Source organism: Sus scrofa, chromosome 5 (genome assembly GCF_054392235.1).
Source record: "Sus scrofa isolate SSC_HxYL_T2T_F1_AM1 chromosome 5, Sscrofa_HxYL_maternal_Yorkshire_Landrace_v2.0, whole genome shotgun sequence".
Taxonomy (NCBI): domain Eukaryota; kingdom Metazoa; phylum Chordata; class Mammalia; order Artiodactyla; family Suidae; genus Sus; species Sus scrofa.
Genome location: NC_139387.1, coordinates 3,172,972 through 3,198,459, shown reverse-complemented (window position 1 = coordinate 3,198,459; position 25,488 = coordinate 3,172,972). Strand labels below are relative to the sequence as shown.

At 60.3% G+C, this 25,488-nt stretch overlaps 2 protein-coding genes across 11 annotated transcripts in view; one reads left to right on the top strand and one right to left on the bottom strand.

Annotated features, from left to right (window-relative positions):
• The first annotated feature begins 1,761 nt into the window (after window positions 1-1,761).
• TRMU (tRNA mitochondrial 2-thiouridylase) lies at window positions 1,762-22,845 on the top strand. Of its 4 annotated transcripts, none has more exons than XR_014845579.1 (12): window positions 1,762-1,883; window positions 6,061-6,226; window positions 6,922-7,028; window positions 9,240-9,362; window positions 12,871-12,984; window positions 14,563-14,616; window positions 14,700-14,766; window positions 16,052-16,152; window positions 16,512-16,656; window positions 17,049-17,131; window positions 17,534-17,911; window positions 20,834-22,845. XR_014845579.1 is itself a non-coding variant. In XM_021091373.2 (11 exons), the coding sequence occupies exons 1-11, from the start codon at window positions 1,802-1,804 to the stop codon at window positions 17,696-17,698; spliced, it is 1,266 nt and encodes a 421-aa protein (XP_020947032.2). In that variant the 5' UTR covers window positions 1,762-1,801; the 3' UTR covers window positions 17,699-18,003. The 4 variants fall into 4 exon arrangements, 1 of the variants encoding a protein (XP_020947032.2); XR_014845578.1 differs by having other exon boundaries at window positions 12,812-12,984; XR_014845580.1 differs by lacking the exon at window positions 14,700-14,766 and having other exon boundaries at window positions 12,812-12,984.
• CELSR1 (cadherin EGF LAG seven-pass G-type receptor 1) overlaps window positions 22,751-25,488 on the bottom strand; it is a 142,694-nt gene continuing 139,956 nt past the window's right edge. For 4 of the 7 annotated variants that reach the window (XM_085025354.1, XM_085025357.1, XM_085025356.1 and 1 more), the window contains one exon: window positions 22,751-24,774. In XM_085025354.1, the coding sequence (XP_084881480.1) occupies window positions 24,750-24,774 (25 nt within the window). In that variant the 3' untranslated portion in view covers window positions 22,751-24,749. The remainder of the gene's footprint in view (window positions 24,775-25,488) is intronic. The other 3 variants (XM_085025355.1, XM_085025358.1, XM_085025359.1) reach the window with 1 other exon arrangement.

Sequence of the window (25,488 nt, the reverse complement as noted above, 5' to 3'; positions counted from 1 at the left end):
CTTGGGGCTTTCCTCATTTCACTCCAGGCTCTTGAAATTATTCATATTCTCAAAAAAATGACTTGCCTTAATAATTATCCACATTTAGACAAGTACGGCCGCTGTGAAGCTTTTAAGAAGCTGTTAAGAAATCAATGGTTTTTTTTTTAGAGCCGCACCCATGGCATATGGAAGTTCCCAGGGTAGGGGTCAAATCTGAACTGCAGCTGCCTGCATACCCCACAGCTAGAGCAACGAAGGATCCGAGCTGTGTCTGTGACCTACACCACAGCTCGTGGCAACACCGGATGCTTAACACTGAACGAGGCCAGAGATCGAATCCACATCCTCGTGGATTCTAGTCGGGTTCATTACTGCTGAGCCATGAAAGAAACTCCAAAACCAATGTGATTTTAATGCTAAGCTTTGGGGTGTGTGTGTGATCAAAAACCATCTGCATTTGGAGTGCATTTCCTCCCCTGCTGTTCTCAAACGACGGTTCAAATCCTACCTGAAATCAACACGGTGACGTGCACCAAGTTTTTAAACGTGAAAACAAATGAAATGAGAAATAACAGGTACACAGCCCACTGCGAGGGTAAGAAATGTTCCGAGAAGTTTTTTTCTATACATATGTTACAGGGTGGCACGTCCTCTGGGCTGCCCTGTAAATTGTGACTGTGAGTTGAAGTCGAAAAAGTTGAGCCACTGGTTTAACAAATGCCTGTATCTTGCACACGTGGACCGGAGCCTCTGGGGTCAAACCAAATCCCAAAGTCCTCGGAGGCCTGTGGCACTCTTGGTTTGAGCTGTGTCATCCTGACCACACTGACGGCCCCCTCCTCGCTGTCCCAGCCTCTCGCCCAGTCACTGGACCTCCAGCCAGCTCGGCTTCATCAAGGTCTCCTAGCTGGGCCTCTTTGCTTTCCTCTACACCCGATTCCCTTCCCACACCCTTCTATTAGGCTCAGCGAATGTTCCTAGGTGCAGGCTCCCCTTGACTCCCAGCCTCGCTTATTCCTGCAGGAACAGACGCATCTCCGGAGGGGCATCCCCAGTGCAGCTCACACGGTGAAGCTGACCTCGCCGGCCCCTTTGGTCCTCAGAGAACACCCCTCAAGACAATATCATCAACTCCTCCATCCTCTTTCTCATCCCCCATGTCCATCCCACCAGCAAGGGCTATAGATTTTACGTCCGAACACGCATCTTTCTGTCTCCACCACCTCCTTCCCAGACGGCTGGGGTCGTGACCTCCTAGCCAGGCCTCAGCCCCTGTCCACAGCGCAGCCGCGAACATCTTCTAGGAACTTCACGAGGATGGCCTCGCGGCCTGGCCCTACACCGTCCCCGAGGCCCAGGGCCTTTGGGCGAGGCCCTCCGCTTGCTATTCTTTTTTTCCTCATTAGCTAAACCCTGACCCCCCTTCCAGCAGAACCTCGCTCAACCTCAGGGCCTTTCGTTTACCAGCCTGTCTACAGGGCGCCCGCCTAAGCCGCACACGCCTGTGGGTGCTGGGAGCACAGCCGCGAACCACGCACGCAGACGCACAGACACACACGCCTGCGCAGCACGGTCGGGGCGCGCTAGACACCAGCTCACCAAGGAGGCGGGAACGGAGCGGGGAGGGCGTTGGGCGTGGGCAGAGACCCCGCCTCCGAGGGGACCCCGGGGACTGGCCCGCCGAGCGGAACGCCGGACGACGAGCACGCGTTTCCGGCCGGGCCTCATTTGCGCGCGCCGCCGGGGGCGGGCCTTCCGGCGCGGCGCGGAAGCGGCGGCGGCGACAGCGGCGGCAGTGGAGCAGGTCGGCAGCACTCAGATGCAGGCGGCGCGGCACGTCGTGTGCGCCCTGTCCGGCGGGGTGGACAGCGCGGTGGCCGCGCTGCTGTTGAGGCGGAGAGGTGAGGTGGCCCCTTCTCGGGAGTCCTGCCCCGTCCCGCGGACCTTGGGTGGCGCCCCCTCTCAGCTGTGCGTGGGGCGCTGTGGGACCCGGGTCCTCGCTGGGGCGCCCCGGCCCCTCTTCCTCTGCCTGGGCGTCGGGAGAGCGCGCGACGGCAGCCGGGGCAGTCGGGCCCCGTAACCGACGCCGTGGAGGGTGGATCTCCGACCTGAGGGCACCGCGTTTTTCCCTGACCCAGCGCGCGGGGTCATGGCGGCGGCGGCGTCCGCACTTAGCCAGGGGCGGGCGCAGACGTGAGCGGCGCTGACCTCTGCGGACACAGCAGCCTCCGTCGAGGGCCTTGTCCTTACGATAGACGAAGGGACCGTCAGCAGCGTGTGCGACAATACCGACGGGCAGTCTGCTTATTTATTTATTTTGCTTTTTAGAGCAGCACCGGCGGCATGTGGAGGTTCCCAGGCTGGGGGTCCAATCGGACCTGCAGCCCCCGGCCTACACCGCAGCCACAACAACACCGGATCCGAGCCTCATCTGTGACCTACACCGCAGCTCACGGTAACACCGGATCCTTAACCCACTGAGCGAGGCCAAGGATGGGACCTTCAACCTCATGGTTCCTAATGGGCTTCGTTGCCGCTGCTGCACAAGGGGAACTCCCAGTCTATTTGTTAAACCATGTCCATGTTCTCCATTGAATGGATGGCAGATTTCTGTGCAAAAGCGCTTGTATTTCTCAGGCGTCCAAAGGGTGCCTCCAGCCGAGATTAACTGCCTGGGGATATTCTCCATGTGTGTGGCCCTCCCTCACTGTGAGGCCTCGCACACACCTAGTGACGCTTGTGGACCTCTGCTGTGAGCCGTGCTGGAGACTCCGAATGCAGCGTGGATGGGAGGTGCCCGTCGCTTAAGCTCTCCCTGTCAAATGCCTACCTCCCAGAGTCACTGAAGTATTAAGTAACAGCACATACAGCATGTTTGCGCAGCGCATATTAGGCACTCGGAAAAACAGCAGAAACAAACCTGACTAGTATCCATGAGGATGCAGGTTTGATTCCTGGCCTTGATCAGTGGGTTAAGGATCCAGCGTTGCCATGAGATGTGGTGTGAGTCGCAGATGCAGCTTAGACCCCGAGTTGCTGTGGCTCTGGCATAGGTGGACAGCTGTATCTCCGATTGGACCCCTAGTCTGGGAACTTCCATATGCCACAGGTGCAGTCCTAAAAAGTGGGAAAAAACAAAACCAAACCAAAACTAGTCGTGGCTATTCGTTCGTGTTGTTAACAACCATGTCTGTTACGAAAGGTTTAATAAGTGTTAATCAGAAGTGCAGGAGTTCCCGTCGAGATGCAGTGGTTAACGAATCCGACTAGGAACCATGAGGTTGCGGGTTCGATCCCTGGCCTTGCTCAGTGGGTTAAGGATCCGGCGTTGCCGTGAGCTGTGGTGTAGGTCGCAGATGTGGCTCAGATCCCGCGTTGCTGTGGCTGTGGTGTAGGCCGGCAGCTACAGCTCCAATTAGACCCCTAGCCTGGGAACCTCCACATGCCAAGGGTGCGGCCCTAAAAAGACAAAAAAAGCCAAAAAAAAAAAAAAAAAAAGAAGTACAGGCAGGAGTTCTTGTTGTGGCGCAGTGGAAATGAATCTGACTAGGAACCATGAGGTTGCACGTTCAATCCCAGGCCTTGCTCAGTGGGTTAAGGATCCAGCATTGCTGTGGCTGTGGTGTCGGCCAGCAGCTACAGATCCGATTGGACCCCCAGCCTGGGAACCTCCACATGCCGCAGGTGTGGCCCTAAAAAGACAAAAAAAGACAAAAAAAAAAAAAAAAGAAGTACAGGCAGACTGTAAGCGTACATAATTGTGAGGAAGGTTGGATCAACAGGTCACAGAGGCGGTGGTGTTTGAGCTGAGACTGTTGTCAGACCCATGTCCAGGGAGGCCACACCAAAAGCTTGAGTTTGGAACAGAGAAGGGCTAATTAGGGCAGGACCTGGAAGTTGGGAGACCTGGACTCGTCCCAAAGCCGTGGTTACAGGACTTGGAGGAAGAGTAGGATTTCACTGAGCAAAGATCCGGAGTCGTGACGTGAGGAGGAGAGCACATCTGGCCGAGCCAGCACAGGGCAGAAGCCAGAGACACGGAGGTGTCGGCCAGGTCTGGCCAGAGGCAGGTGGAAGGGGAGGAGGATGGGGGCAGGGTTGAGCCCCGGTTAGGGAGCGAGTTCTGTCAGATACCCGGCTGTGTCGGGTGGCAGTGCAGCGTCCTCTGACGGGGCCGGGACGTGTCGGGGGAGACGCGGGACACTGCGTCCATTAGGAAGGTGAGCGCGCCTCCTCCTCGGAGCCCAGATAGTCCAGCTTCCTTGGGCCTTCCTGCTCCCATGGGGAAGCCGATGGACGTAGCAGAAGAAAAGCCTGGTCCTCTCTGCTTGGCCTCCAGGTCTTTCCCAGTCTCGCTGGAGGCGCACGTTTTGTCGTGTGCTCCTGGGGCAGGCAAGGTGCTCCAGTCCCATCCTAGACTGCCTGAGGCCGTGCGCTTGCAAGTGGGTCACATCTCCGGGAGAAAGATGAGGAGATAGGTGAGGCTGCACAAGAGGGGATTTCTTTATCTTTTTTTTTTTTTTTTTTGGTCTTTTTAGGGCTGCACCACGCATATTCAGGCTAGGGGGGAATTGGAGCCATAGCCACAAGCCTATGTCACAGCCACAGCAGTGCTAGATCCAAGCTGCATCTGTGACTTACACCTTGGCTTGCTGCAAAGCCAAATCCTTATCCCACTGAGCGAGGCCAGGGATTGAACCCGCATCCTCATGGATACTAGTCAGGTTCTTAACCCGCTGAGCCACAGTGGGAACTCCAGGAGAGGGGATTTTTAAAGCGCTGGGTGTGGAGTTGTATGTGTGCTCTGTTAAGCTCTTGTTCTGGTGCCGGACACCGGGGACATGGCTGGCTGAGACGCAGCAGCGCCTGTGGTCAGAGGGGGTGGCTCGGTGCTCTAGTGAGGGGCTGGGGGCCACTGGCCGGCAGTGCTGGAGCCCAGCGTGCTTTGCGCTGTAAGAGAAGCAGAGTCGGGGGGTTTGGGAGGCAGGGGGGGGGGCCTGTCGCCTGCTGGGGTGGGGGTCGTTCGCCATGTGGCGTTTTAGTTTTGGCAAAGCTCTGTCACTGAATCTCTGTTTTCTGGAGACCATTTTAAACCTTTTGCAGCCAGATGCCCTGTCTTTGATTGCATTGAGCCTTTACCCCAAAGAAACAGATTTCTCATAGGTGGTGGGCACCTGTGCAGCGCTGAAGTTGGTCTCGGAAAAGGGAAAAAATAAGTCTCAAAATATATAGAGAGGACAGCTCTTAGAGTAAAACAAGCCCCCCTCAATTTTTTTTTGACGGCACTTGTGGCGTGTGGACGCTCCTGAGCCAGAGAGCGAACCCACGCCGCAGCAGTGACCAGAGCCGCTGCAGCGACAATGCTGGATCCTTAACCTGCTGAGCCACAGGGAGCTCCAGAGTTGAGGACTGAGAGTCTCCTTCTCAGCTGGCAGTTGGAAGTAGCTCATGAAAGAAGTTTACTTTTCTGGTGACCGAGGGTGGTTTTTATTTGCTTTGAAACATTTTGTGGACTTTCTGCGCTCCCTTCGTTCAGTCAGCACACCTTTGCTGCGTCTCCCTTTGCGTGAGACATCGTGCTGACAGTGTGGGGACCCAGCGATGAGGACGCGCCGTCTTGCTGTTCCCGTGGGGACGCAGGCAGGCAGCCCCGCAGGGGAGTGTGGTGACGGAGGCCTCACCACGGGCGGCGGGAGGCTTGGGGTAGGACCATCAGCTGGGAGTCAGGGTGGTTTGCACTAAGATCTGGTCCGAGCACCGAAGGCCACGTGCCCAGGGGGGTGCCGGGCACACTGGTGCACAGAGGCACAGGAAAGTTCCTTTTTCCACCCATGGTTGGTTTTGTCTTTTTTTTTTAGGGCCGCACCCGCAGCATATGGAGGTTCCCAGGTCAGGGGTCACATCTGAGCCACGTCTGCGACCCACACCACAGCCACAGCAACACCGGATCCATAACCCACTGAGCGAGGCCACATCCTCCTGGATGCCAGCTGGGTCCGTTAACCGCTGAGCCACGAAGGGAACCCCCCGTGGCTGGTTTTATTCACTGCCTTTAATGTGCCCTTGGTGCCTCCCCAGGTTACCAGGTGACGGGGGTGTTTATGAAGAACTGGGACTTGCTGGATGAGCGGGGGGTGTGCGCCGCCGACAAAGACTGCGAGGACGCGTACAGAGTGTGCCAGATCCTAGACCTCCCCTTCCGGCAAGTGTCCTACGTGAAGGAGTACTGGCATGATGTGTTCAGGTGGGTGTGGGTCCCACGGGGCCGCGAGCTCTTCCCCAGGGCAGGGCTACCGTAGCTGGCCAGGCTGAGGGCCTGCAGCCGGCGCTTCTGGGCCAGTGGTGCCAAAGGCCGCGTGTGGGAGGCCCAGCCGCTCTCGGGGAGTCTGCGTTAGAGCCCAGGCCTGCGTGCCAGCGCACCCTGGCTCTTATTCCTGCTGTGCGCCACCTGCTGGGAGTCTCTGTAATGTCTCTGGAATCTTGAGCGGTTTCTGCAGTTAAGGTAGCTCAGAGGAGCCGGGGCGGCGGTCTCCCCTGCAAGGCTGGCTGAGACTGGCCCAAGGACGGGTCCACTGGGCAGTAGATGTCAGGCTGAGGAGTCAGGTGGGGTCCTTGTCGAAAGGGACCCGGGTCTGGGCCTGGGATGGGCCTGGGCATTGCACTGTTTCAGGCCCTCCGCTGAGTCCGGTGGAGGGGGTCCTGTGGGCCTTTGGGCAGCAGTGCCACGGGGCTGCGGGTCTGAGGAGCGGAGCTGCAGCCGCCTCTGCACAGATGTTTGGTGCAAATACTGAGAATGGCCCTATACCGAAGGTTTCCTGTTTTGCAGAAAATTATGGTTTTGGTAAGACAAGGAGAGAGTCTAAGCAAGTAATTTAATGGGTTTATCTTTGGAGGGATGTTTCACACTTAGAAATGAATGGTCTTTTTCTCTTATTCCAGCGATTTCTTAAATGAGTATGAAAAAGGAAGAACTCCTAATCCTGACATCATCTGCAACAAGCACATCAAGTTCAGTTGCTTTTTTAATTACGCCGTGGATAATCTTGGTAAGTAATTCGGATCGTCTTCCTTTGTCTTTTTAAAAACCCAAGGTTCCGGGAGCTGCGGTTGGTTTCAGTGTGTATCTGCTGGATGGTGGTGGCTTGTCTGCATCTGCGGATGCAGAGCTTAAAATTGAAGAGCTCACCGGTGTAGTCGGCCCAGCGTGGGACAGGTGCTTCCGTCAGACTCTAGAGCAGGAGTCATAGCCGAGCCCGGGAGGCACGGCACGGCCTCAGCTCTCCCGCTGCTGCTCGTAGTTAATGTCATTGCCAAAGCCTCGTGTTAAGGGAACACTTGGACTCCAGTGACAAAGATGAGTCATGCACCGCATCCTTCGTCGTCACGCACACGCGAAGCCCCTCGGGCAGCAGGGACGCAGACCGCGTGAGAAGTACGGTCCCTCGGCCTCTGGGGACCGACCTAGGATGGCCTGGGTCGCAGCCTTGAGCTCACCCTGCTTGAGAGGCATGTGGGCCATTGGATGCTCTTTGGAAACGTGGGTGCTCACACCGCTGCTGCTGCTTCCTTTGTGTGTCTGTGTGTGTTTTAGGGCCACACCCGAAGCATGTGGAGGTGCCCAGGCTAGGGGTCCAATCAGAGCTGTAGCCACCGGCCTACACCACAACCACAGCAGCGCCAGATCCGAGCTGTGTCTGTGACCTACACTGCAGCTCTCGGCAACACCGGACCCTAAACCCACTGAGGGAGGCCAGGGGTCGAACCTACTTCCTCATGGGTACCAGTTGGGTTCATTACCACTGAGCCCCAATGGGAGCTCCCCTGCTGCTTCCATTTGGAACGGATTCCAGAGGCCGACTGTCTGCTCTGTGACGTCAGGGTCATCGTGGCAACAGATGCAGCAAATCCAGAAGCACGACTTCCCACCCCAGGTAGAGGCGTGGCCTTGGCCTCTGCCTGTGTCTCGTGCTTGGGAAAGTGGGTTGAACGTTACCCGGCAGCCCAGGCCTCTGGCCATTTTGCATAGTGTGGACAGAGGCAATTAGATGTGCTGTTTGGTCCTTCACTGTGACAAAAACTGTATGTATTGATCAGAGACAGTGGAAAACTATAGAAGAGCGAAAAACAGAGGGAAGGTGTCAGCTATCATTTCACCTCCCGAATCAAAGGAGAAGATTTGCTTTGCTTTCCTTTTTTTTTTTTTTTTTGGCTTTTTGCCATTTTCATGGGCCGCTCCTGCGGCATGTGGAGGTTCCCAGGCTAAAGGTCGAATTGGAGTTGTAGCTGCCAGCCTAGGCCAGAGCCACAGCCACGCGGGATCCGAGCTGCGTCTGCGATCGACACCACAGCTCACAGCAACGCCGGATCCTTAACCCACTGAGCCAGGCCAGGGATTGAACCCGCAACCTCATGGTTCCTCGTCGGATTCGTTAACCACTGAGCCACGACGGAAACGCCTTTTTTTTTTTTTTTGCAAAGGAGAAGGTTTTCTGATGTTTGTCTTCATTTTTATCTGGACATTAAAAAAAGTGGAGTCCTAGACGCTTTTGCTACTGAACAGTATCCTAAGTATCTTCCCGGCGCCGTTAAAAATTCTGCGTGAATGGCACTGTTATCACGGCTTTATGTATCATTCATTTATTTCATGTTCTCCTGCTATTGGACATTTTGGTTGTTTTCCGTTTCTCCTTGGTTTAAGAAACACTGAAATGCGCTTTCTGTACTTAAAGCTTTGTGTGCGCATCTGACTTCCTCCTTAAGCTGGAATGAATGGACAGCTGGATGTTAACTTTCAAAGGCGCTCAGAGATGCCGTAAAACCTGTTGCAGGTGACGTCCCCCAGAGGTCCTGCTGCGTTGCAGCTGGTTAATGAGTCAGCTTGTCTCTGTGGCCGTGCAGGTCTGATCCCTGGGCCCACGCAGTGGGTTAAGGATCCGGGGTTGCTGCAGCTGTGGTGCTGGTCGCAGCTGCAGTTTGGATTCGATCCCTGGCCTGGGAACTTCTCTGTGCGGCGGGGGTGGCTGGAAAAAGAAAGGTGAAAGTTTAAAGACTCACAAGCTGCTTGTCCAGCAGGATTTCGGGTGCTCAGGAATGTCTCTGCTCCCTGGGCTCTGGGTGCTGCGGGGAGTGGGGCGCAGACCCTGCTGGCGGAAGACCTGGTGTCTGCCCGCGCCCTGCACCCGCCCCCGGGCTCGCCCCGGCCACGGCCAGCAAGTGCGAGTCTCAAGCGGGTTGTTGTGCTCCTTAAACCCTCCCAGGAGCAGACGCCGTGGCCACGGGGCACTATGCGAGGACGTCGCAGGAGGATGAGGAGGTCTTCCGGCAGAAGCGCATCAGGAGGCCAGAGGGGCTCTTCAGGAACCGCTTTGAAGTTAGGAGCGGTGAGTGAGCGCCCGCGTCGGAGCCCGAGTGTGCACAGCGGGAAAGACCGTGGAGCGTGACCGCGGGTTGTCTGAGCACCCGCCCCACCTCTCTCTGAGTCCCACACTCGCGCCTCGGTTTGGTTTCCTTTGAAAAGGGACAGTCACTGGGAGGTCGCGTCCCCACGGGCCTGTGGTTGGTACCGGGAGGGGGCTGAGGCAGGCGCCCAGGCCAGGGCTGCCGGGTCCCCTAGTTCCAGGGGAATGTGTGTCAGGCATACCCGCCGCCTGAGGGGCCCTGGTCTTACCCTTGGGTTTGGGGGGCTTGGGGTCGAGTGACCTGGCAATCAGGCACAGGCCTGGCCGCCAGGCTTGTGACTCTGCTTATAAGTTCGTTTATCGGGGTCAGAGCTTCACCTTCCAAGATGCCCAGCAGCCATCTGCAGAGCTGCCGGCGGGTCCCGTGCGTGTGCGTTATAGCCAAGAGGGCTTCGCATCAAGTGAAAGACAAATGGGCCCGAGAGCCGTGTTTCTGCAGGCAGTGGCCTTGTAGGATCACGGGGCTGGTGGCGTGGGGGCTGAGCGTCCCCCTCCTCACGTCCGCCGGCCTCCCCGCCCCCCACGTGCGGTCTGTGTGCGCCCCATGGTGCCCCTCTTAGCTGTGTCAGGAGGGGGCGCTCTCGTCCTGCCTCTCAGATGAGGACTGAAGCCCCGCTGTGCTGTGCTCACTGCTGGGGAGGCCGTGGCGCTAGGCGGTGGGGCTGGACCTCCGCAGGCTCCGTGCCCTTCCTGCCGTCCCCCGGGCCACCCACCCCATGTGAGGGCCTGTTCCCTTTCCCTCCGCCCCCCTCACAGCCGCCGAGGCCCCAGATCTCCTTACTGAGGGGCCCAGACAAGGCCTCTGCTGCCCTGATGTCGGGCGGCCTCCCGCTGCTGCCGCGGTCCCTGTGGGGATGCGCGGGGGGCGGGGAGGTGGGGGCAGCGACCCTCCCCGCCTGCTGCCTTCCACCCTCCCTCCTGGGCACCCTCCATGGCAGGAGAACATGGGCTTGGTGCCCGGCCTGGGCGCGTGCAGCTCCACGGCGGGAGTCGCCGGTGAGCGTGGGTCTGAGGGACCCGAGAAGATGAAGCCTTTGTTTCGTGTCCAGCAGCCCGACTCTGGTCTCCTAGGAAGGGCGAGGCCCGGCAGGGCTCCCCAGGCCTCTTCGAGGGCCTGCACCCAGACCCGACTGCCGGGCACTGGCTGGTTCCGCGTGGTGGCTGTGGTGACACCGCAGTGTCTTCGTTCTCTGTGGTGCCCAGAGATGTGTTTTCCTGTTTTGAGCATTAAAGCAGTGAAGGAGATGTAGTTTTATTGGGGATTTTTGGCCCAGCAGGCATTTTTTTAGCAGTAGTAAATTACAGTTGAGCAGGGAAAAACCCCATGGTTAAAGTATATAAATTATTAAAATTTAGTGAAACGAAATCTAAGTAGTTTTACTTTGATAGAAGTTACTGTTCTTCATTCTTTCCCACTGTTTTTGATAACCAGAGTTTTCATTTTATTTTTTGGGCTGCTCCCACGGCACACACAAGTTCCTGGGCTAGGGTTGGAACCCACACTACAGCAGCAACAACACTGGATCCTTAACCCACCCAGCCACCAGGGAACTCCTGATGACTGGAGATTTTTATTTGACTTTTACTCAGTTGCCCTGGAGACCAGGACGAGGGCCTCCGGGCCTGGGTCCTGGGGGGTCCTGTGTGGGGGCAGCGGAGGTTTGCCGGCCTGGGGAGTGAAGGTGCTGAATGAAGCTCCGGGCACAGGCAGACCCTCACCTGGTGGGCGTCCTTCTCGGGGATTTAGGGTTGTCTGCTTTCTTTTTTAAAGATCATAGACTTTGAGTCTGTTTTAAAGAACTCAGAACTTGGGAATTCCCTTCATGGAGCAGCGGAAACGAATCTGACTAGGAACCAGGAGGCTGCAGGTTCGATCCCTGCCCTCGCTCAGTGGGTTAAGGATCCGGCGTGGCCGTGAGCCGTGGTGTAGGTCGCAGATGCGGCTCGGATCCTGCGTTGCTGTGGCTGTGGTGTAGGCCGGCAGCTCTAGTTCTGATTCGACCCCTAGCCTGGGAACCTCCATATGCCGCAGGCACGGCCCCCCCCAAAAAAAGTAAAAAAATAAAGTAACTCGAAACGTGGAGAAATTGCACGTTGCTGCTGGTGTTCGGAGGCCTCTGTACACAGTGTTGGAATTCAGTTTTGAAACAAAAAATATCACTTGGCAGATGAGCCTGCCCACCTGATGGCAGGTCGAGTGACCTCTGCTTTTCACTTGCCCCTTGATCTTGTTGTTTTGTGTGTGAAAGTGATGGCACGGATACGAGGGGGTCGGGCTCCGTCTCCAGCTCGGTCCTTCTGTCCCTGCGCCTTCGAGGGCAGGCACTGGGGTTATCTGAGCCTCGGTGTCCCCTGTTGCAGACCCAGGCAGATTTGAGGTCATGGGTGAGAAACGTTACGTGTCCCCTGTCACTAGACCCAGGCAGATTTGAGGTCACGGGTGAGAAACGTTACCTCCACGAGAGCATGTTCCCTGCATGCCTGGGACAAGCCACACCGTGCGTGTGTGTGTGTGTGTGCGCACGTGCGTGTGTGCCCGGGTGTCCCTTGCCCTGGCTGTGAGAGCCGTGGGAGGAGCCGGAACCACTCGGATCACGCTAACTTTTCGCCATTGGTCCCTGAGCTTTGTTTGTGGTCGTGGAAGTTCTGTGACACGCCAGGCAGGACCGAGCGGCCCGGAGACAGAGCCGGGCCGTCTTTGCTAAACCGCGCCCCGTGGCCGGCGTGGGTCGCCCCGCTGCGCCGTGGCCGTGACGCCGGGAAGGGGCTTTACAGTGCAGCAGAACGTTAGAGGAGAGGCAGAGAGCGTCTGGCAAACATCAGCCTGGTCCCGAGACAAAACCCCACCGCCGCCGAGCAGGGAGGCGCGTTGCGCAGCCAGGTGCTGCTGGGGTGTGGTCTGGGCCGCTGGTGGGGCCTGGGGTCAGGGGGTTCCTCGGGAGCAGCCAGGGCCCGAACCCATCCCGTGGTTACCAGAAACCACAGCTGACACCACGGCAGCGGATTTCCTGTGAGTGGTCTCATCCAGTTTCCCCAAAGGTGGCTGAACTTTTCTTATTACTTCAAAACATTTCGTCCTGAGAGGCTTAATCTTTGAAAAGATTACAGTCTAGTATATAAACTGGAATGAGTTTCCTTCTCACATAAAACCTACCTTCCACGTGTTTTTTTTCAATAGTAGATAAATTCAGGATGAGAATTTTTCATACCTGAACCTCGATGGCTCTTTTTCTGGAAGCGGGTTATTGAGTATTGATCTTTGCTTCTGCCAGACCAGGGCTGGTCTGTCAAAGTAAACAGGAGGACGTTATTTAAAAGCAAAGTAGGATGATTTTTATCCCTGCAACATCTTCTGTTTTTACTTTTGGCAGCGGTAAAGCTTCTCCAAGCAGCTGACAGCTTTAAAGACCAGACCTTCTTTCTCAGCCAGGTTTCCCAGGACGCCCTGCGGAGAACCCTCTTCCCCCTGGGGGGGTTAACGAAAGCGTTTGTAAAGAAAATAGCTGCTGAGAATAGACTCCATCATGTGCTTCAGAAAAAGGAGGTACGAGGAGTTCCCGTCGTGGCGCAGTGGTTAACAAATCCAACTAGGAACCATGAGGTTGTGGGTTCGGTCCCTGCCCTTGCTCAGTGGGTTAACGGTCCGGCATTGCCGGGAGCTGTGGTGTAGGTTGCAGACGCGGCTCGGATCCCGCGTTGCTGTGGCTCTGGCGTAGGCCGGTGGCTACAGCTCCGATTCGACCCCTAGCCTGGGAACCTCCCATATGCCGCAGGAGCAGCCCAAGAAATGGCAAAAAGACAAAAAAAAGAAAAAAAAAAAGAAAGGAAAAGGAGGTACGATTGGGGGCATGTGTTCACGGCCACAGCCCCGTGTCCTGGGGTCCGGGTGCTGATGTCATCAGTGGGCGGTGCTGTGACACGTGCAGAAAACAGCTGAAGAGTGACCTCCCCCGCCTGAGCCCCGGCGCCTCCCAGGTGGCAGCTTCCCGAGCAGCGCGGTGGCTCCAGATGAGAGCAGGGCGATGAGGACCGGGCCCCTGGGCGCCCTGTGGGCACCCAGGTCTGTCTGCCACACGCCCGCGTCACGTGTGTCCTCTGCACTGGGCGCTGGGCCGCTGGCCTCTGAGGACACGGTGAGGGGCACAGTCTCACTCCCGCTCACGGAGCTCAGGTCACGGGCAGACGGACCGACCCACCGTAGTCAGCGTGGGGGTGTCTCTGAGGAGCATGAGATGGGTGAGAAGACGCCAGGGGCTCTGGTTTAGATTGGGGGCCAGAGACAGGCAGGAAAGGCCTCGGAGGAAAGTGCCGCCTTCACCCTGAGGCCTGGCGGCGAGTAGGACTTGGGGTCACGTGGGCGGCCGGGCAGAGCCTGTGCAAAGGCCCTGTGCCTGGCACATTGACGCTGAGGTGAAGCAGCGTGGTGGGGCCGCGCCCAGGGCAGGCCCCAGTCTGACCGGCCGTTTCGGGTTGAGGCGGCTCTGGCTGCAGCTGCCACTCCATGTCTGTCCTGGGGACGGGCCTGGCTGTGCCCTGGTCGGCAGGTCCCCAAGGAGGGCACCCTGCACCCTGCCTGCAGCCGTCCCCCGTCCATCTCTTCCCCTGGCGGTTTCTGGGTGGGATGGTGGGTGCTTGGGGAGCCACCCCACAGGACCCGCATTCTAGGGATGCCACTGAGGTGCACGTGAGGAGGCGCAGGCGCGGGGCGCATGGCCCGGGGCCCCGGTCTCCCGCGCTGGGCGGCGTCACCTCGGGAGGAGGCTCCTCGCTGAGACCCTCCTGCGATGCTTCGCCTCGTGGCCCGGCCTCTGCTTCCCGCTCCTGCCCTGGACTCAGGGACAGTGGCCCGAGGGCTTGAGCAGCCGTATTTCCTTTCCCGGGGCGGCTGGTCTCACCGGCTGCAGCGCAGGCAGGTGTGGTGTTGTCGGGCAGGGCCTGGACTGGGGACCCGAAATAGCCCCGCAGCTCTGTGTGGCTCTGACGGTGGCTGCAGGGCTGCAGGAGGGAGGCCGGGCAGGTGAGGCCCGAGGAGGCCGGGGCCCGGGGTCTCCGAGCCGACGCCGCCGGGGCAGCACGGCCCCACGTGGGCGGCTGGTCTCACGCAGCCTTCCTTCCGTTTCAGAGCATGGGCATCTGTTTCGTTGGCAAAAGGAACTTTGAGGATTTCATTCTTCAGGTGAGCGTCCTTGATGCCAACGGAGGGAGTCGTGTTTCTCCCCCGGACCCGCGTCCATTATTGATGGACCCTGTGTTTTCCAGTATTTACAGCCTCGACCCGGTAAATTTATTTCTATAGAAGACAATAAGGTTCTGGGAACGCACAAAGGTGAGACGCGGCCTCCGGCTGCCCTTCCCGCTGAGCCCCGTGGGGCGTGCGCGGCATGGGTGGAGCTCTGGGGACGCAGACGCACGGGAGCTCTGACGGGGTGTTTGGGTTTTGAGATGTGGGCTCCTTTTAAGCCTCGCAGCCCCTGGAAAGGATGCCATCTGGGGGAAAGAAAAGTTTGCTGGTGGCCTAGCAGTAAGGACTGGGCATTGTCACTGCTGTGGCGCAGGTTCAATCCCCGGCCCGGGCACTCGTGCATGCTGTGGGGCAGCCACAAAATCAGAAGGAGCCCGCCTCACTCAGCTGCCTCCTCTCTGGGCTGTGTGCTAAGCCCCTGTGAGCAGACTTGCCTTTCCCCCGTGTTCCGGGAGCCCTGGACTGCAGAAAACTCCCACCCCCAGGCACAGAGTTAGGTCAGCTTCACGAGACTCATGATTTAGGATGTGAAGAGATGGGATCAGAAGGGGGTCCTCGGGCCCGTGCGGCCCCCTCCTCCGCAGGCGGCTGTTGGGGCTAGAGCACCAGGACAGCGTGGGGAGGCCGGGTCAGGCGGGAGGTCACGCCCAGGAGGGAGGAGGGCGCTTGGGTCGATGATAAGGGGGCCTTGGCCTGGGGACCCTGGACTCGGCCCCGCGTGGGTCTGACCTGCCGGAAGGACGAGGGCGCACTCCCAGCTGTGGACACTCACAGGGGCTTGTTCCTTGGAGACCCCTCCCGCTGGTTTGGCTGGTGCTTTTCCCCTCCCTATTTTCTGTTGGGGGGAGTGGGGCCCAGACATCACTGTGACAGGAGGAGGTGACAGCCCTGCTGAGGCCAGAGCCACTCGGTGCCCCCACCCTGTCCCCACAGGGCTGTCGGGACGCAGGGGAGCCTGGCTCAGTTGCGCAGCCTGGAGAAGAGCACAGGGCGGGTGGTTCCCTCCGCTGCCTCTGCCCGTGCACGGGCACGGCGAGGGTGGTCCTGCCACCTGGCCTGTGGTGTTTGTGGAAGCGGTGGGGTGTGCAGAGGGATGCGGGGGGAGCTGGGCACGGGGAAGTCGGGGCAGCCCTGAGGCCCCAGCCCGCATTTGGTCAGTACCTGGGGGGCGTGCGTGTGGAACCCACGGGTACATGGCTCCAGCGGGAGGCCTCGTGGCTTCAAGCGGGACACTTGGCCCACATTCGAAGGGAGTGTCCCTGTTCTTTGGGGATCGGGGGCCCCGCAGCTGGAACGGGCCTCGGCGCCCCAGCCCAGGAGTGCTGTTGGAAGCGGGACTCGCTCCCTCACGGAGCACCTGTCTCTGTAGGCTGGTTCCTGTACACTCTGGGCCAGAGAGCCAAGATAGGGGGCTTGCGGGAGCCCTGGTACGTGGTGGAGAAGGACAGCGCCAGTGGCGACGTGCTCGTGGTGAGTCGGGCTGGTGAGGGGACGGCGGTCTGGGTACACTGAGCCCACGGGGCCGAGACCTGCGGACTTGAACTTCTAGGAGGAGTGAGGTCCTGGGGTCGGCTTGCACGCCCCTCTGCTGCTTGTTGCGCGGGACTGTGACCAGTGATTTTTTTCCCTCTGCCTCAGTTCCCTCGTCCGCCAAGGGGGGAGGAAGGCTGGTGGGGAAGCTGGTGGGTCGGATGGCGTGGTTTTGTGGTTTTCCGTGCGTGTTGGCCGTTAATGATCATTGCCAGTGAGGTGCAGTGAGGGCTTTGGGGCGGGGACCCTCTGCCGAGGTGAGGTCCCCAGGGCGTCAGGACCTGGTGTCCCCTCCACAGGCCCCCCGGACAGACCACCCGGCCCTGTACAGGGACCTGCTGCGGACGGGCCGCGTGCACTGGATCGCGGAGGAGCCGCCAGCAGCCCTGGTCCGGGACAAGATGATGGCCTGCCACTTCCGCTTCCGCCACCAGATGGCGCTAGGTGACTGAGCCGGGGAGCTGCCCGGGAGGCCCCTTGTCAGGACAGGCGGTGCAGGTGGGGCGGGAAAGGCCCCACCTTTCAGATGATGTGACTGTCCAGCCCTCCCCACCCTCTGCCCAGGCCGGAGACAGCCCTGGGGGGCCAGCTCAGCCTCCGTCCATGCCACGGGGAGGTTTTGGGGGAGAGGGTGGGGGACGAGGGTCCAGCTGGCAGGCTGGGCGCAGGTAGTGTCTGTGCTGGCCCCAGGCCCAGGCGGGCAGCACCAAGCCCCTCTGGGTGTCCCCTGAGCTTCCTCTGTTCCCGCTGCCCGTTCCTCCTTCCCTGGGGCCTGGCCTGGGCCAAGCACACTTGGCAAGGCCGGTGCCCCCTCCAAGGTCCTTCTCTTCCATCAGTGCCCTGCGTGCTGACTCTTAACCAGGACGGCACCGTGTGGGTGACGGCTGTGGAGGCTGTGCGGGCTCTCGCCCTGGGACAGGTGAGCGGGGCGCCCAGCTTCTCCGGGGCGGCGGGCGGGGGGATGCCAACAGGCAGGCAGGCTGGGACCTCGGCCCCGAGACTCTGCACTTCCTCCCACCAGAGCATCCGGTCTGCGGCTGGGGCAGAGGGGCTGCAGGCGCTCAGGTCATGGCCCTCGAGGGTGGGCGCACGGGCAGCCCTACGACCTTGAGGCCTGGCCCCTGTGTGGCCCCTGGGAGGCCCGACTGCCCCACCTCGGCCCACCTCTGGTCTGGGCCTGGGGACAAGGACGGGGTGGGGTGGGGAGTGGACAGAGATCGCCTCTCCCCTGCCGCCAGCAGCCGCAGGTCTGGGCTCCTGGCTGCTCTGCGGGCGCCCGGATGCTGGCTGTCCCGCGGGTGACACGGCCTCTCGTTTCCAGTTCGCTGTGTTCTACAAAGGGGACGAGTGCCTGGGCAGCGGGAAGATCCTCCGCCTGGGGCCGTCCGCCTACACGCTCCAGAAGGGCAGGAGCAAGTCCAGAGCGGCCACAGAGGGCTCCAGCGCCGGCCAGGGCGGTAGCCCGGGCCCGGGTCCCACGCTCTGACGAGGCTGAGCCGCCGCTGGGCAGTCCCAGGGGAGGACGTGGAGGAGCGCGGCCGCCAGGGGCTCTGCCGCCGCCTCAACCAAGGGGGTGTGGCCCGGCCTGCTGCCCCCCGCCCTGGCCAGGCTGGCCCAGCTTCTGGAAAGCCTCCGGAGCCGTGGAGAACCCGTCTTCCCCGCCTGCCCCGTGGTTGGAGCTCCGCGTTCACAGCCCCAGGCAGGTTGCCCCAGGAGCGCACCCGCGGGCCTGTGGGGGGTTGAACGGGCTGCAGGGATGGCATATCCAATAAAACGCCGTCGGGATGTGGATTCTGACCTCGGCCTCCACTGGGATCCGGGGCGGCAGGGCGCTGGCCGGGCGGGACGGCAGGTGTGCGCGGCCCAGGGGAGCGACCGTTCCCCGCCGCCTCCCCCAGGGCTGTGTGCGGAGGACCTGCGAGCGGCCTCGGGCTGCCTCCCAGGGTCTGAGGGCAGGGTGGAGGCCACCCGTCCCCCGGCTACTCTGCCGCCCAGAAGCCACCCCTTCCACTGGGAGCTCCCCGCTCCCTGGCCCGTCACACGGGAAGCCGAAGGGCTGAAGGGGCCGGCGAGGGGGAACGAGGGGGATGAGGAGCCGGGGCGCCTGTCCGGGTCCCTTCAGGCTGCTCTCAGAGGATACCCCAGACCCTTAGGCGTCCGTGTCTTCTCGTCGTGGAAGGGCCGGGGGTCTTCCTGGGGCCTCTCGGCGAACGCCAGGCCCATCCTAGGGCCACCCCCGGGCCCTCATCCAAGGCTGCACCCCCTAACTCCGCCTCAGGCGTTGGGCGTTTCGGGGCACGGATGCTTAGACGGCACTGTGTGTGTGTGTGTGTGTGTGTGTGTGTGTGCGCGCGTGTGTGCGTGCGTGTGTGTGTGTGTGTGCGCGCGCGCACGTGCGCACGTTTGTGTGTGTGGGGACAGCAGCTCAAGCAGGTGAGCGTACAGACGTTCAGAGCTGGCTTCGGCCTGGGGTGTTTTGGTCCCCGCTGAGTCCTGGGCTGGCTGTCGTGCTGTCAGTGGTTGACCGGCCGGCTGGGCCACAGCTGCAGGCCTCGGAGGTTTCGAGGTGCTCGGCTCCGCCTGCCCCCGCTGTCCTCGTGGGCTCCGCCTCGGGAGGGGCCGACTGCACACCCCGCTGCCTCCACTTCCCTGTCCTGGGGGTGAGGGTAGGGCCCTGTCTGTGGCCCCCAGGGTCCCCCCGGAGGGAGGGCCTGGCCACCTGGTCCGGGTGGCAGGTGGATGAGCCTCAGGCTCCCTTCTCCCCACTTCAGACCCAGTTTGTTCGTAGTGCTTCGAGCCTGTGGGGGCTGGAAGGGTGGCCCCCTGCCTCTTGTGGGCTGGAAGGTGCCCCAGGTACTGCGCTGATGGTGGTGGGGGCCCCTCGGGAGGCAGTCACATGCGTGTGTGCGGGGACAGCAGCCTCTAGGGCTCAGAAGCCCCCAGTGCTGGGGGTGGGACTGCAGGGCCAGCCCTGGTCAAGGCGCCGGGGTCGAGCAGCGGGTGGCAGGCAGCCCGGGACCCACAGTGAGGACTGGGCTTCCTTGCGAACAGGGAGGGGAGGGGCCTGAGCGAAGAGTCCCTCTGGCCTGTATGAGGACAGGACAGGACCAGGCAGGCTATAGAGGGTGGGTGTGGGGGGCAGAGTGGGTCCGGGAGCAAGGAGCTGACCACTAAGCCCTGGTCCCAACACGCGTGGCTGGCAGTGTGTGCAGAGCAGGGCGTTGTCCAGAGGGAGGCGGGGTCCAGACGCCCTGCTTCTCCCTAGCGGCTCGGTGGACGCTTCCCCAGCCCAGCGCAGTCACCCTCCTGCACAGCCGGCTCCCAACCCAGGGCAAGGGGGCGAGGCTGGGAACTGACCCCACACTTGGGACTTGCTTTGGGTTTCGGGGAGCGGCCTCAGGCCTGGCATGCTGTCCCTGCTGGCCTGGGGCGAGGGGCCCGAGCAGGGCTGTGCCCCAGACATCCAAGTGTGACCCTGTGTCAGAGGGGGACCCCCTGTTCTGTGGGGGAGCTGTGAGAGCTGCACCAGCCCCCGCCCCCAACCCCAGAGGAGTTGTGAGGGGCCAGGGGCCTGGACCTGGACTCTGCTCTGCAGAGGACAAGGCCCACAGGCAGGACGCACCCCCATGGGAACTGAGGGCCCTGGCCCCACCCCAAAGCCCAGCGGCGTCCTCCCTCCACGCCGTCCTGGCTCAAGGGAGCAGCCTCGGAGGAGCTGGAGCCCCATGCCCCCTCCTCGGCCTCCTGGGCCCTGCCTTGGCTCTCTCCCACCCATGCCTCGCCCAGCAGTGGGGAGGGGGCCAGAGCAGACACGGCCCACACTTGCTACCCTGCCACGCAGCCTCTGAGTCGGTTCCCACAATCCAGGTGAAGAGACAGACCCTGTGAAGTGGGGGCTCGGGCCGGGCAGCTGCCCCCAGGCCTGCCTCAGGCTCACGCTCCAGCCAGGCCCAGCGAGGCTTGCCTGGCTCTGGGCAGGGGGCCGACCACAGCATGGAGGCCGGGCTGAAACACCGCCTTTGTTCTGCCCGCTCAGAGGGCAGCATGGGGCCGCCTGGGGCCCAGGTTTCCTGGATCCACTGCCCTGGCGGCTGGGCCTCACGCCTGGGAACCGGGGTCTGAGCTGTGGCCCTGTTTGGGGAGCTGCCACTGGGCAGGAAGGGCAGCCAGTGGAGGCAGGTGGGCAGAGGGTCACCACTCACCCACAGCTGGCACCCGGGGCAGCCTCGGGCCACCAGTGCTACCTTCTCTCTGGGGACACAGCCTTCCGTGTGCCCTCCGGGAGGTGATGCCTCAGATTCAGCTGCAGCTGTTGGCCAAGGGGCACCACTGGGCCAAGTTCACAGGCTGGGACTCCAGGGCGTGACCTCCACAGGGGCTGGGGCTGGGCTAGATGCCCTTCCCACGTCGGGCACCCTGCTGCCAGGCCCCGTCACCCGCACACCATGACCATGGTGGAAGGGCCGGAGCTGAGGCTTTCTCACACCTGCCTCGCCTCCTGATGTAAACTGGGGGGGTCCCCCTCGCCCACATCGCCCCCAGCCTAACCTCGGCCCCCGCAGCTGTGTTGTCTTCCTAGAAGGTTCAGTGTCCAGCCCTGGGGCCTGTCCTCTGCCCGCAGCACCCCGGGCTCTAGCTGCCGCGTGTCCACGTCGCGGGAAGCCTTCGCAAGCCCCTGGTCCGCCTTCTGTGTCTTAATAAACCTTGTCTGCAGGAGAGGCCGCAGCTACGTCTGAGGGTGAGTTATCCCTGCAGCCAGACCGGGAGGTTTGGATGTTGGGGCCCGGATACGGTCTGACGTCCAGTGTTCACGCCTGTGTTTCTCTGTGATCCCGCGGGTCCCAGAGCAGCGCTGTCTGAGCTGGGCGTTGGGTACAGTCCTTTACATCCACGGGACACCGGCCCAACGGACACATCTGTGCCCTTCCGCCCTGGCTGCTCTCCTTCTCGAGGCGGCCCCATTAAGCAGGACTTTGTCCTATCACGTTGGTGACCGAGCACGCTGAGACGGAGCCTCAGCAGGACACTGGGGACGAAGGAGGGCCTGTGGGGGTGGGGCGCCGGGACCGGTCTCTTTCTCCCAGCCGCGACCCAAGGGCAGCCCTGGCTCTGGAGCTGTGTGACCTGCACCGGGGTGAGGGGTCCAAGGGAGGCCTGGGAAGAGGGGGCCCTGTGGGCTGAAGAGTGAGGGAGCCCCACTGTTTTCTAAGGCTCCCTCTAGTTCTTCCCAAAGGGCCACCGTCGGGTGGAAGTGTGAGGTTGTGTGGGCAGCTAGAATTCTGGAAGAAACCCACCTTTCCAGACAGGAACGCAGCAGAGGGGCCCAGGAGTAAGCCTGTGGGGGGTGAATTCCAGGGAGGAGAGGCCTGGCGGAGGGGACCCCCCCAGGCATCCTGACGGCCTCACCCCAAAACGGCAGAGCAGAGGTTCTGAGGGCAGAACAGATGTAAACCACCCCAAGTCCCAGGCTACCAGGATGGCAGGTGCAGGGTGGCCCCAAAGCGGCAAAGTCACAGCTGTGGAAGGTGAGACGGGACTTGTGGGCTGAACCCAGCCGGGTGGACCACCCACTAACACCAACCAAAATGACATCAGCCAGGGGATTCTAACAGGACGCAGCGTCTCCTGACAGAACCTTCGACCTGTCGATCAAGGAATCGATTTTCCCGCATACAAAGAGCCAGGAAAAGGCCAAGAGAAAACGGATTTCGGCCCCTCGATGACCCAGATCTACAAATAATCAAAAACCTAAAGCAGCTCTTTTTTTCTTTTTTTCGTCATTTCTTGGGCCGCTCCCGCGGCATATGGAGGTTCCCAGGCTAGGGGTTGAATTGAAGCTGTAGCCGCTGGCCTACACCACAGCCACAGCAACGCGGGGTCCAAGCCACATCTGCAGCCTACACCACAGCTCACAGCAACACTGGATCCTTCACCCACTGAGCAAGGCCAAGGATCGAACCGGCAACCTCATGGTTCCTAGTCGGATTCTTTAACCACTGAGCCACGACAGGAACTCCAAAGCAGCTCTTACAATCACGCTCTGTGAAGCAAAGGTTGACACTGAATATTCATGGAAAATCCAAAGTCTTTAGCAGAGAAAGAAAAATTATAATAAGGAACCAAATGGAACTTTTAGGACTTGAAGTCGTAATATCTGAAACTTAAATCACTGGATGGGCCCAATGACAGAATGGAGATTATAGAGGAAAGAATCAGTGAACTTGAAAACTGATCACTTGAAATGGTTGAATACAAAGAAGAGGAAAAAAATGAAGTCAGAAGAACAAAGCCCCAGTAACCTACAGACCCTATCAAAAGGTGCGACATTTGCCTCACCGGAGTCCAAGGCGGACGAGAAAGAGAGATGGTGCAGGGAAAAGAACTCGGGTGTGAGGTGCAGGGGTCTGGATGAGGAGGAAAGTGAGCAGAAAGTTCCGGAATGGCCCCTGCTCCCCCAGGCTCCTCAGCAGCCTGTACATGGTCCCTTTTCGGGGAAGCAGGAGTGGGGGAAAGTCAATCAGCACAGCAGAAACACAGATTCAAAAATCTTAATTTATTGTAGACTCTTTCCTCATTTGTGTCAAAATTCCAGTGTTCTGAACATTAATAAATACACATTTGTTAAAAAAAAAACAACAGCCTCCAGTGTCTCGGAGCTCTCATAAAATTTTTAAGTCACAAAAATAGGTTTACATTTTTCCTGTCTTCATAAAACTGACCCTTGTTTTTTTGGTAACAGTTCTGACCAAATTAAAAACTTTAAGTACACACCTCAAGGGGCAAGAGCCAGGTGCAGGTGACCCGAAGGCAGAGCGCTCACAGACACGACGACACGACCACCTCGAAACGTTTGCTCGGAAAACATCTCCCACGGCTGACCCCTGAGGGTGCCATGCTTGTGTGTCTGGAAAAGGCCACTCACCCGCGAAGGCACGTTTCTAACTCATCGAGGCACGAGGGCTTTGGGGTCTCCTTTCGCTTGTGTGCGACGCGTGCGGCCTCAGCCCAGAACCAGAGACGTTTCCTCCGGGCCGTGAACAAGACTCGCATTTTCATCGGAGAAACACAGCGTGGACATCTTTGCTTTGCAGCTGGTTTTCCTCGTACCTTGCGGCGTCTCACACTGGGGAGCAGCCAGGCCGGGCCCCCGATGGAAGGACAAAAGAAACACTGAACTAGAACGTGTCTGGAGGTTTCTGGGCCCCGTTCCACAGCCCCTCAGGCCACGCCGTCCCAACTGCCCACAGAGGGACAGTCACAGCCGGCCCTGGGTACGAGTTTCCAAAAAACAGCTTGGTAACCATTGAACAGGGTGGCTGCGGCTTTGTCCCTTCGCACAATTGGCCATTTGAGGCAAAACGACGTCATTGGTCAGACGCTGGGGGTGGGAGCCCCGCCTGCCTGGAGAGCCTCGGAGTCTAAATAGGAGCTAGAAAATCGGCAGGAAGGAATGTGACATCCTGGAAGACCTCACGCCTCCGTCTGAATCGGGGACGTGTGAACGCCCTGCAGAGAACGGGAGCAGAGGGACAAAGGAACTCCCCACCTGTGGAACCACCAGGCAAGATGGGGCCCGGGAGGCCCCGAGGGCTCAGAGTGGGGCTGGGGGAGGGGACGGGGAGGGGGTCACGGCCAGTGTGCAGCCACATCCCACCCCGAAGGCCAAGGCCCATCCAGTCCCAGATCGCCCCAGAGGCACCCCCATCCGTCCAGGCACATGCGAGGCTGAGCGCAAAGCATCTCCAAAGCGGATGTGCTGTGTGCCCAGGTGACCACGTGCAATGCCCACGGGCTCCTGGCTCCAGGCTGGAAGCAGCACAGGAACCTCTATCCAAAGACACCCCCTCCACCCCTCCCGCCTCTGCTTGGCTGGGCCACCAGCTGCGTGAGTGCCACACTCTGGGCCGCCCGTGCAATCTTCTTTATATAAAAAATAGCGAGAGATCACCCCACAATCTCCCAGCATCCACAGAGTCAGTACAAATGCAAAATATACAGAGCTTTTCGCTTTTCAAAGTTCCATACAAATATACAAAAGTATCTACACCTTTTTAACAAAGCAAAGGGGTCTGCTTTAAGACCAGGGCGGCCTTTGCTGCTGTGGAGCTGGTGGCCCAGGGCCTACGCTGCAGGGAGGTGCCCCCGGCCCCGAGTCCTGGCAAGATGGCCTGGTGGCTCCTCTCAAGGCCAGCTCTCGTGCTGGGCCCTGTCCCGGCCAGGCCAGTGCAAGCCTTGGCTCTGTCTGCTGCCTGAGGATTGAGCTGTGCTGGCCTGGAGTCCACGCCTCTCCGTGCCTGTGGCCTTTTGGCACTTGTCCTGGGGTCTAATGGGCCCTGAACCCCCAGGGCAGCTCAGGGCTTCTCCTCTGGACCTTCAGTCTCGCTAGTCTTGGGGCTGTCACAGCAGGGACCCGGCCACCGGGGCCTGCTTCACTGAAAGGGCAGGGGCCCCTCAGGCTCCTTGCAAGGTCCAAGAGCATGACGTCACAGCAGAGGCCTGGGTGCGGGCGACAGGCTGATCTCACGGATTCCTGATGGTCAAATTGAAGTTTCGTTACTGCCTCTGCACGTGGGAAGAAGCCGTCAGGCAGGTGGAGGGTCAGCAAGGCGGCCCCTGCCATCCTTGGAGCCAGCAGCTGCGCTGGGGCCAAGGCCATGCAGAGGCACACCCCCCACGACAGAGGGCAAGTCCAGGCGTGGACTCAGTGACACTGGCAGGCAGGACGGGGGCAGGTCGGACCTGCACCCCTGACAGCCAGCATCCCCTGGGGACCCAGGCCCATCTGTGGTCCTGTGCAGGGCTGGCCACGCACAGGAGCACAGGGAGCCACAGCGAGTGACGAGACTCATTCTCTACGTTTCAGGAAGAGGGTTCTGGGAGACCTGGTCCCTATTCTTCCTGCCCCCCTGGGGTGTCTGTGAGCAAGGGGTCGGGGCGGGGGTGGAAGCCCCGGGGAGATCAGCAGGCCCGCCTCTGCGGCTGGGTGTCCCCCGGCCCCAAGCCTCAGTCTCCTCAACCACAGGACGGGGCTGCTAAGGACCCTGGGCCGCGGGAACGACGCTTATAAAGTGCTTGGTGCTGCACGGTCTCAGGTCCTAGAGTCACAGGCTTGGGCTTCGGCGGACTCGGCCCCCAGGACAAGGGTCTGCGCCACCTCTGGCCGGTCCCTCCTGGCCCCGAGCAGAGGCCCTCTCTTGGGTGGAAACCTACTGCGGCCCCTGGGCATCTGGGTGCGCTCTGTGCTCAGGCCCCGACCATGCCCCCCCCCGCCCCCCG